The 12,099-nt window shown below is 44.0% G+C and overlaps 1 protein-coding gene across 1 annotated transcript in view; it reads left to right on the plus strand.

The window, feature by feature from the left end:
* Positions 1-12,099, plus strand: part of LOC308295538 (smoothelin-like) — a gene marked incomplete at both ends in the record, with an annotated part of 33,187 nt that overhangs the window by 12,350 nt on the left and 8,738 nt on the right. Inside the window, one exon of the mRNA XM_080738590.1 lies at positions 10,249-10,406. Within this exon, the coding sequence (XP_080594716.1) occupies positions 10,249-10,406 (158 nt within the window). The remainder of the gene's footprint in view (positions 1-10,248; positions 10,407-12,099) is intronic.

A 12,099-nucleotide genomic window follows, 5' to 3' on the forward strand; every position in this document is an offset into this window, starting at 1 on the left:
ATCCATCAGTCTCATACAAAGTTATGCTCATTATATGATTATATTCCCATCTAGAAGGGTGTGGTGTTTCTTTACAGGCCACTGTATGCATACATGACATTGTTTGCCTGTGGTGTTGGGGATATGATGAAGTGAATGTTATGATGGACTTGAGTTTTGTCCTAAGATGCCAAACGGGTAGCAGACAGCTTTATGGGTTGTTTAGTGACAAGAGCAGGGCAACATGAACTAGGCAATCAATTTTTTTGTTTATTCACGTCTATCTCCTGTACCAGTCCGGCTCCCTCAGTGGCAGCTCTTAATCTACTAGAGCTCTGTTACAAGGAGTGTCCTGTGTCCATATACGGGCAAATTCACCCGTGGTTCTGACACTGGAGCTTTAAAGCTCTGATCCGATCTGCTGCCTGGCTGCACTCTAACCTCAGCCTGCTCTGGAAATTATTACTCTCACCCTCATTTCACACACACACACACACACACACACACACACACACACACACACACACACACACACACACACACACAGGCACGTGTGCAAAAACACACACACAAGCACGTGTGCGCGTGCACACACATGCCTTTTTTTTTTTTTTTTTTGCAACAGTAGAATGATACCTAAAGTATGTCCATACACATGCATGTCAACTGACAGTTTACAAAGTGGTTAACTACAAAAACGGCAAGCGAGGCAGGCACAAATTGGACACCGCTGTCAATCAAAAGGTTGGGACAGAGCCTGCCGCCCTGAAGGTTGTTATTGTGCTTCTAGATGGGGTTGGAAGGAAGGGGAGGAGGGATTCCCTCCGTGCACCAGGCGGTGATGTAGCCTGTAGTGTGTGTAGGGTGACTCGCTCTATATAGCAGAGGAGCAGGTTGCTGGTCTACCCATGTGACTGTGACTCAGTGCCACAGGGAGACTGGTACTCTGACCTTTTCAACTGCTCAGACCAGTAGATAGTGATTCTGACAAACACATACTGTTGTATTGTTTTTACTATTCACCCTACATTGTACATGGAGATAAGAATAAGCTATTGTCTTTGTATAAGGACAATGGATTGTAGGTAGCTTCATCTGTGACTGACCTTCCCCTCTGCTGTGGCTCTGGGACAGTAAGGACTAAGGATCTGGCTGATGGAGTGACCTGTTTCCATACAGAGAAAGCTACAGATAGGACCAGACCAGACTGAAGCTCGCTTATAGTTGGCAAAATGTGTTTTCCCTGTTAGGGCAACCACACTAATAGAATCCTTTATGCCCATCAATATTAAGCCCGTATCTGGGAATGCCCATACATGAATAGAATCCCTTTTATGCCCATCAATATTAAGCCCATATCTGGGAATGCCCTTATATGGACATATTGTGTCAGTCTAACCAGTGTGGTTGTGCGACATGAGTCACACTTGCAAATGAATTCTCTATAGACACCATCCTTGTCCCTTTTATGCCCATATATGGAGATCCTTGATGTCATCAATAATAAGAAGTCATCTGGAGTCATCTTTACTGAGTGGCAAACTGATGACATTTGGCTTACAACTGGCAGAATATTTAATTGAACCACTTCCTTGTTACTCGAGCAAGTTTGAGGTTTTGCTTCCAAAGAAAACATGTTTTCTTTTCAGAAGAGCACTGCATAACATCCCAAGTCCATTTATGCAACATAAAAATGACATCTACTCTTAATCACAGTGTGACTTGGCAAGATTTCTTTAATTCAGTTTTATCTAGGTTTTATTAGTGATAATGATTTAAGTGGTTACACTGAGTGGACACAACTTATTTGTTGAAATTCCCTAAAGTAATTTAAATGTCTTATAGAACAAAGTACAGTGGTAGTTATTATTGCTAGCTTTCGTAAGATCATCATCTTTCTAAATCATCATCATCTTTGATTATATTGTGTTTTCTCTAGATAGATATCCATTTACATTGTTATATTGCTGTTAATGTACTGACATATTATCTTGTTTATTATTGTGATGTTGTATCTGCTTATTGTAAGTCGCTTTGGATTAAAAGCGTCTGCTAAATGCCTAAACTGTAAACTGTAAACTGTAAATCTTGCCAAAAAGCACTGATCTAACAACGAGCTTGTTGTTGTTAGCTTGTGCATCAATTCATTTCGGCAAGCAACAACCTTCAAAAGTTCAAAAATGGGCATTAGGCCATACTGTCATAACCACGCGCCTCCTCCATCCTGTTTGCTAATTGTCCCACTCATTGACTCAGGTGACTCTAGTACCAAGGCCACCTGTGTGACAACTGAGGAAGTTCCTCAGTTGTCTAGACTGTAATCACAACGGGACACTTGTGTGAGTCAGTGGACTGACAGCTTGACGATATGTGTTAATGCGGGTGTCTTCTTCAGCGAAACCTGCTGCGTGACCTGCTTTGTTTCCTCAGTTACCTGACTAATGCATGTTTCCTGCCTGCAAAGTTCAAACCGTGACAGGGTGTTCCTGTTTCCTTTTGTTCTCACCGCCACGCTCTGGGAATTCTAGGGGCGCAGTGATATCAAGAGGTGGTACACAGTAAAATCCTGGGCCTTCTATGTGTTAAATGAAAACTCAGGACTTTACCATGTAGGTGCTCAGTGGCTACAGTAACTGCTGCAGTACAAAGTGCTGTTTGTCTGGCTCAGCAACGGTCACCTGTGTTTTCGTACTTTTTGACCATAGTGACGGTTGGTTACCCAGAAGCCTTTGGTTGCGTTTGAAAAATGCTGTCATTGGTACGAGGTGGTGTCAATGTGTAACTCAGGACTCTGACCTTTTTTTTCCCCTTTCTATCCCTCCCATTTGCCACTTTTTTCCTCTGCCACTGCCACAGCCACAGTTAGCTCTCTGTACTGGTTAGCCTCATCAGGGGATTATGTCAAAAGGATTCTGTGTCACCATGAATGTGTTTCCGTCTCTGGTCCTTTAACCGTTATTTTATGTTTTCTTTGGCAGAGGCCCACGTTAAAGGTGTGTGTTATTATGTGCTTTGATTGGGCGATCCTCATTACTTTCCTGTGTAGGGCCAAAGTTATTGGCCAGATAAATCCCTCCCTTTTAAATAGTTGGAAGGACGGCCATCTACTACTGCTCTGGACGTGTGCCAATCAACAATTGCGTCACCAGCAGCAGCATGCATGTCACACTCGCATAACCAATCAGAGAGGACTTGAGATTAGGCAGTTATGAACTGATTGGTCCATCTGAATATTTGTTGTAAAAGTGCCATTATTGGAATATGTGCTGTTGGGGCAGGGTAATTCGGTGTTAGAGATGGGATTTATGGCTCTTTGAAGTGAGCTGGTTCTCTGGGATCCGTTCCTTTCACTCATACATTTCCGGCATTTAAAAATAGACGATCTACAAGCTCAAAATGTGACGCATTGTGAGCTTGTAGATCTGCTATTTTCAAATTATCTTTCTACGTTTTATTAATTGGAAAACTTGTGAAATGGGACATTTCTGCATAATGAGTACTTTCTACTTTTGGTACTTTAAGTACATTTTGATACCAATACTTTTGTACTTTTACTCAAGTACATTTTGTCAAAAAGGAAAAAAGGAACGGCTCCCTCCCTATACTGCGAACCGGATACCATCGTTCATTTCAAAGAGCTGTTCAAAAGACCGGATTCGTTCGCGAACATCCCACCTCTATTCGGTGTACTCTGTACTGATGATCACAAGTTTGGCATTCAGTATGATCATTAGCATTAGCTTGTGGTTACCTACCTTGTGGTAATACCTTTGGTCTGCTAGTGTTGGAAAAGTTCCTGTAATTGAGTTGAACAGCGAGTTGTTGGCAGCCTATCCCATGACAGAGGGATGATCTCGAACTAAAGTCCCAACCTTATGTAATTCTTTAAATCTTTTGTTTGATTGTTCCAGACTGCTGATCTATTTGATTTAGCTCTCTGTTTACTACTCTCTCTCACATTATGTATCTCAACATAATGTGGTCTGTTGAGAAATGCCAAGCAGCTGTTAACATTGTTTTGAGTAGGTTGACTCACTCATCTATTTCAATAACGAACAAATGAATCAGTTAATTATAATTCCTAAATGTATACTAAGCTATACGACACTGCCACACATGCTGACAATTGGCTGACAAATTTCGGGGCTGTACAACTAAGTATAAGTCAGGCTTAAGACTTGGCAGGCTGAGGATATAGGCTATAACCAAGATCATAACCACAAGTGTTAAATTGACACTCAGGATCTTTGCTGTGTACTCTGAATTCACTAGGCTGTCTCTCCTCGTGAGTCAGCAGGAATGTGAAGAATGACCTGTGTGAGGCCTGGTCCTTTCCCACCCGGTTCTCGGCTGCCCATTTTTAGGCATGGCTCAGTCAAAAATGTCGTAATTCCTCTGTCTTCCTCTCTGCCTGCCATCCTATCTTATGTGTTCACAACTACGTTTTGCCCCTCCCTTGAATCCCTTCCTCTGTCTCATATCCTCTGTTCCTCCTTGCCTCTTTTCCCTCTTTTTTTCTAATTGCCTTCTCCACTTAGCCATTCTGTTTTTTAGTCAGCTCAGCCCTCTGAATTTCCGCAAATTGCAGCATATAGGAGAGCCCCCTTGAGCTAGCGAAGCTGGGGTTGTGTATTTTACCAAACCACAGAGACCTCAAACCCGCTGACCCTTTCCCTCTCTCATGAGAACTCCCCCTCTGGGCCTGGCAGGGGGTTCACTGTTCCCCCTATCAACTCTTCAGATGTGTGAGGCTTTTGCCTAAAAGCCCCAAAAAAGATCCTAGACACACACAATTAAAAGGCAGGAGGCAGCTATACCACAAAGTGCTGTGCTCTGTCTAGCAGGTGGGTAGCATGAATGCAGTGAGTGTAGAGATGTACTGTAGAGATGTACTGTATGTGTGCTGTCTGTCAGAGGTGAAGGTTCTGTTCATCTGCATGTGTTGACAGGTTCCTGCTGTCAAACCACTGAGATCTGTCTCCCACATGACATGACACAGAGAGAGAGCTCCCTCTACCCTCCCATGCTTCAGGCTGTCACATTGAAGCAGCTGGTGTGTGTGCGCGCGTGCGTGCGTGTGTGTGTGTGTTACAGACATAATTCCAGACACACACACCTTAATTATTCTTCTGCTCTTTGAAAGAAACAACAACTTAAAGCTACAATCCATACGTTTTATGTCTACCAAGTTGGACGAGACATGTTAGGAGTCCCAACAGAGAGAAGTAATTGCAATGTTTGAAGATGTAGATAGATGGTGTTGCAACGATTTACATAGTGTCCCATCCAGTGAAGCTTGTGCCGTCTAATTCAAATAACTTTATAGACATTGTCTGTCAACCTGTTAGTGCAAACTCGGGTTGAAAATGCATTGGTGGAAGAGTATCACTGCAGACGTGCTAGTAATATTGTATTAACATGATCTCTACTATAAAGATTTGTCAAAATAACGTTTTATTCATTCAAATGAGTCCTGGATTGTGGTGTCTGAGTGGCAGAATCCTGTGGTGCAGAGGTAAAGTTCTGCCCACCACCACAGAGGCTAGGGGTTTGAATCATCCATCAGGTATATTGGTCGTGTTCAAAAGACTGAGAAGCCAAGCAGGGAGGGTGATCTCTGTGCTGCATTACGACTCCTACAGGTTGGAATTGAGAAGAATAACCATTATGCAAGCATCAACATCCTCCCTGTAAACCTCTTCACTGTCAGTTGAAAAGAAGTGGCTGGCTGGTGACTTAGTTGCGACCGTCAGGTCACAGTTACTATCAAAACCTCCACCGGCTGTCTGTCCGTCCGTCCGTCAGTCTGTCCGTCACGTCATACTTTTACCCTACTCATATCTCCGCCACCGTTGGCGTTGCCCCTATCCATGCCAAACTTTGCACACACACTCCTTGGCCTCATTTCTCACATGGCCCTCTTCTAGTGCCACCATGAGGCCGATTCTTGCAAAACACATTTTTGGACACTGCTCCTACAAATGTTGCCCTAAAATCACGCGAATTGGTACACAGTATGTCTAGACTCATGTCATCAACATGGATCTGTCCCATTTAGCGCCACCATCAGGCCGATTTTTTTCAAACACATTTTTGGACACTGCTCCTACAGATTTTGCCCTAAAATCACACAAAGCGGTACACAGTATGTCTAGAGTCATGTCATCAACATCCCATTTAGCGCCACCATCAGGCCGATTTTTACATGTGACCTGACGGTCTCTTATCTACGGATTAGGGAGTCTTACTGGTATGTATTGAAGGAGACGTGATTGTCTATCTATATCCTCCCACATGACCAGCTCTAGGTTGGCAGAGAGAAAACTGGGTATTGGCATAAATGACCAAATTGAAGGGAAAATGGAATTTTAAAAAATCCCACATTGTAGCATTAAGTGTCCCTTTAAAAAGACGTGAATGTCTCAAAAGTAATTTTGAGCTGTGAGTGTGCCAAGTGGGCCACTTCCTCTGTCTCGTGCTTTTTCCACAAACTAGTTAAGCTGTGAGGTTGAGTGTCTGGCTCATAAGCAAGGCAGCAGCTAGCTATACCATCTTTAGAATGTGGCCAAACCTGGCTCCACCACGCACAGTAGTCACATTTCACAACCTCGCCAGACAGCCGCTATTACTGGTTGAAGCTGGCCACAAACTTGACACTTAACAACAAATCATGGCTATTTAATCCAGGACAATGATTCCTGTATACTATGTTTAGTGTGTCTCTAATTTTAATTATAAAAGTTATCTTTACATCAGAATAGAGACTCCATGCAATATTGTAATTTTTGGTGTGCAGATGCCAGATTTACAGTTTATCTTTAAAGAGCCAGCACAGTGTGAATAGCCAGAATAGTGTGCAGTATTTGGACTTGGACAACAGGGTGCATCTAGCTTCACTCTATAAAAGCAGACACACTCTGCTGCAGGCTGCTATTTCTGTCTGTTTTTCATTCACTGCATGCTCACTCAGGTGGTCCTGTCCTCACACTTTATTGAAGCTACTTGTCGCTGCCAAACTAGTATAAAACTTTGCTTAAATTTAGCTGACTTCCAGCAAGGCTCTTAAAGCTCAATTAAGTCTTGCTTAGCCAGGCGATAAGATCTCCACTTACTGATGATAAGTTGGGGACATCTAAATTAATTAAACTAGCCCTTACCCGTTCAAAGATATGAGCTCCAAAATGATGTGCAGTGTGTGGGTTATGGGATGTGCACTGTGCACACAGTATATGAGGGATGGAAAGTAACTTTAACTGGTGCTTGCATGATGTACTGTAGGAGCATCAATGTAAGAAACCCGTTTCGTTTAACGGCTACAGAGATACTGTGTCCCCCCCCCCCCAGCCCGCCCGCCCACCCGCCTGCTCGCCTGCACACACACACACTCCCCCCCCCCCCCCCCCCCCCCCGTGTGTGTGTGTGTGTGTGTGTGTGTGTGTGTGTGTGTGTGTGTGTGTGTGTGTGTGTGTGTGTGTGTGTGTGTTTGTGTGTGATTGTGCATGGCCTGAACAACAGCGCCCCTCCCTTAACATGTGTGGTCACAAAAGGTACTGTAGGCTAAATAGATATAGATACACCATAAAAATGCTAATATACAGCATACGATTTGTGAAAGTGACAAACGGGCTTCACAGTTATGTCAGGTGTGTTCATATGCTGATGGTGATGCGATTTCAGATCAATTGCTCCAGCCACTGAGGAGAAACTCTGAGACAGACAGACACTCACTCACTCAGACATTCGCAAAATTATAGTATAGACTAGCCCTTACCCGTTCAAAGATATGAGCTCCGAAATGATGTGCAGTGTGTGGATTATGGGATGTGCACTGTGCACACAATATATGAGGGATGGAAAGTAACTTTAACTGGTGCTTGCATGCTAATATGTAGGAGCATCAATGTAAATACCCGTTCCATTTAACGGCTACAGAGATAGTGTGTACCGATCTGCATGATTTTGGACAACATCTGTAGATTTTGGACAACATCTGTAACAGGGCCAGAACCCCCCCCCCCCCCCCCCCCCCCCCCCCGCCCGCCCGCCTGCACACACACACACACACACTCCCCCCCCCCCCCCCCCGTGTGTGTGTGTGTGTGTGTGTGTGTGTGTGTGGGTTTGTGTGGGATTGTGCATGGCCTGAACAACAGCGCCCCTCCCTTAACATGTGTGGTCACAAAAGGTACTGAATAGATATAGATAGACCATAAAAATGCTATTATACAGCATACGATTCGTGAAAGTGACAAACGGGCTTCACAGTTATGTCAGGTGTGTTCATATGCTGATGGTGATGCGATTTCAGATCAATTGCTCCAGCCACCGAGGAGAAACGCTGAGACAGACAGACACTCACTCAGACAGACACTCAGACATTCGCTTAATTATAGTATAGATGGGCTTGGACGTCCGGAAAAAAAAAACAGTGCGTGAAACAGCAGTAACCAGGCCTGGAATTTCTTCATTTTAGGGGCAAGGCCACTTGGCCTTTGGTGTTGTCCATTTTTTAGGGCTCAAAGGCCAAATGCCAGGGCAGGAAGGCCATCAAATACAACAAGAGTTTAGTCCATTGAATTTAAGGGATGAATAGATAAATAATAAGAATGAAACTGAGGGGCAACAACGGCCATAGCCTTCATGGCCTCCCTGAAATTCCTGCCCTGGCAGTAACAAACTTATTTTATTTTTTGCAATCAGCTTTGCATTCAAGTTTGAACACATTCATTGAATTTAGATGTCACAGATGTATTAGTCCTCAGTCAATCTCTCGAGACAGAGTCAATGATGGCTACGCAAAGGAAGAGAGACAGACCAAGTGGGCGGCGCCCTTTCTTTGATCTGGGTTCCCAGATTGGTCCAGTAGGAGGAAATCTACTAGCTACAAAAGATTTAAGCTAAAATATACTCTGTCGAATGGAACGGGATACATCGGCTGCATAATTTCCAAAAAGGTCAAATAATGGTCGATATATTGGTATATTGGTCTGGCTCTATCTATACTATAATTTTGCGAATGTCTGAGTGAGTGAGTGAGTGAGTGAGTGTCTGTCTGTCTGTCTGTCTGTCTGTCTGTCTGTCTGTCTGAAACAGCGTTTCTCCTCAGTGGCTGGAGCAATTGATCTGAAATCGCATCACCATTAGCATATGAACACACCTGACATAACTGTGAAGCCCGTTTGTCACTTTCACAAATCATATGCTGTATATTAGCATTTTTATGGTGTATCTACTATCTATTCTGCATCTAGCATGAGGCACATCTATTCTGCATCTAGCATGAGGCAACATGTTTAACCAGCTCTCTCTGTGTGTGTGTGTGTGTGTGTGTGTGTGTGTGTGTGTGTGTGTGTGTGTGTGTGTGTGTGTGTGTGTGTGTGTGTGTGCAGGCAGGCGGGTGTGTGCGCAGGCGGGCGGGCGGGCGGGCTGGGGGGGGGGGGGGGGTAGCCATTAAACGAAACGGGTATTTCTTACATTGATGCTCCTACATATTATCCTGCAAGCACCAGTTAAAGTTACTTTCCATCCCTCATATACTGTATGCACAGTGCACATCCCATAACCCACACACTGCACATCATTTTGGAGCTCATATCTTTGAACGGGTAAGGGCTAGTACTGTATATGATGCAAAGCAAATCAAGAAAATGCAAAGGAAGCGTTTGTCTAGGAGTCAATCAGATGCACTTTTTAAAATGCACTGTACTTGATATGTAGCTTGACGGCCATGCGTGTTTGGTGGGGCAGAGAAGCCAGATGTCTGCCCTCTCTTGTAAACGACTGAACGACTGTCTTAACAAGCTCGTTTTGTGAGGGTTAATTACAGAGGGCGGACGAGAGGGTGACAGGGCTACAGTGGTACCGTGCGAGGAACGCCAGACGATTGCAGGTTGGCTCACATACTTGTTTCTCAAGAGGATGTTGAACTTCCAAACAGAAGACCTCTGACGTGAACTGTGTCAATACGTCTTTGTAATAGCAGTGTGGTTGGTCCATGCTTTTCAGCAACACAATTTATAATTACCACTTTCTTAACTCTTAAAATAGTCTGTGACCTCTTTAGTCAGTTTTGGAATCCGTCATTTTGATGTGGTGTTTCAAATGCGACCATGCACACGTGGCGCTCTCATTCTGTGATGTGGCGGTTGAGTGTGAAGGTCATGACCGTCAACTCTGTATGCCATGTGGCTGTCTATCTTGCACACACTGTCTTGACACCTGCAGGATACTCATCTTTTTCCCCCCTGTTTGTTTGCCATGTGCCGGTAGTTGGATGGAACGATGGATCTGGACGAGAGGCGCCTCATCCGTTCAGCCATCCGGGATCTGAGGAGGAGGGAGATCGAAGACATGGAGGCCGCCCTGGCAAGCAAGCGTTTCCGTCCCACGCGACTCAACCCCCAAGAGAACAAGGAAAACCAGCACAGGTGTGCCTCTAAACACACACACACACACACACACACACACACACACACACACACACACACACACACACACACACACACACACACACACACACACACACACACTGTCATGCACAAACACACACACACACACACACACACACACACACACACACACACACACACACACACACACACACACACACACAGACACACACACACTGAAGCACGTGGACCATCCTGTCGTAGTGTAATGACAAATTGCATTAGGCCAGGTGAGCTGGAGACTTTGGAACAACACATAGGCCCAGATGCAGAATTCCCCAAACCCCTTAAGGGAAAGGAGGTTGCAGAGTGGGAAGTCTGGGAAAGTAATGCAGGAGAAAACAACACCACAGAAGATTTTCTATTCCTTTATTAGGTAATACTTATTCCTTTAATGTGTAACTCTACTGCATCTTCAAGTCACATTGCCATACTTGACCTCATTAAGTTACTCTATTAAACAGTTAAAACAAATCCCATGAGAGAAGTAGTTTTGTGCCATTCATTTGTTTGTCTTTATTGGACCATTTAGAGGCGAATTAGCCTTTTACCGGTTCAGCGATGCATAGCCAACAGGAGTGGTCGCTCAGCTGTTGTAGTTGGAAAAACTAACAGTGTGACCTCAGTGACATTGTCATCATTCTGCCTTTAAACACACTCATTTTTCATTGGCTCCTGTCATTGGAAGCAGAACTACCAGGCTCTGAATGATCAAACAACACCTCCTTTGTGTTGCTCTCTAATCATTTTCATTTTGTCCTATTTCTTTTGATGGTCTCCAGTTCCGTCGCGGTATATAGAAAATATCACGTTTCCTTGGTGGCTTTGTTTATCCAAACATTGGTTACTGCATTGAGGCCACATGTTTACGATTGCTTCATCTTTAATATTTGGCTTCAGGTTGTTAACCACTTTCAATCTGGAGTCCCTATTTTGGGCATCATCATTGTCAGAAATTTAAATTAATGAAATAAAAAACATTTTCAACAATAATACAAAAAAAAAATCTATTGTGAAACTAACTGATCTACAAGCTTATGTGATCTACAAGAACATTGTGAGTTTGTAGATCAGTTATTTTCATGCGATACCATACCGAAGTCCTGACAGAGTGTAAAGGGCATAAGTGGTTAATTAATGACTGGCTCTAGTTTAAGGCCAGGGGCAGCGCCCTAAGCATATGGTCCCAGGGATAGAGCACAGATTTCACAAGGCTGGGATGGATGTGAGAAGGAGTATCCAACCCTCCACTTCCCTCCCGTTGCTACTGGATCCCATTAAGACCAGTGGCTGCTGGCTAATCACTTCCATTTGCCACTGTTTCCAGATTACTTGGGTTACAATAACAACTGAGGTGCCTCTCCAAAGCTCCTCGAGAAATTGCACATGGCTGCACGTGCACACATGTTGTTGAGGGACACTTATCCACACACACACACACACACACACACACACACACACACACACACACACACACACACACACACACACAAACAAACCCCTTCTGAAAGTTATATTATCCTGAACTTCACACTGACAGAATTTGAAATATTCCTCTGCGACATTCCACACATCCTTTAATACCAATGAGGCGAGGAGGAGGAGAGAATGAAAGCAAGCGTATGAGTAATAGAAACCGACATGAAAGCAGGACCCCGAAAAATGCTAAATG

The sequence above is a fragment of the Nannobrachium achirus genome, assembly GCF_963921795.1.
Source record: "Nannobrachium achirus genome assembly, chromosome: 12".
Classification (NCBI taxonomy): domain Eukaryota; kingdom Metazoa; phylum Chordata; class Actinopteri; order Myctophiformes; family Myctophidae; genus Nannobrachium; species Nannobrachium achirus.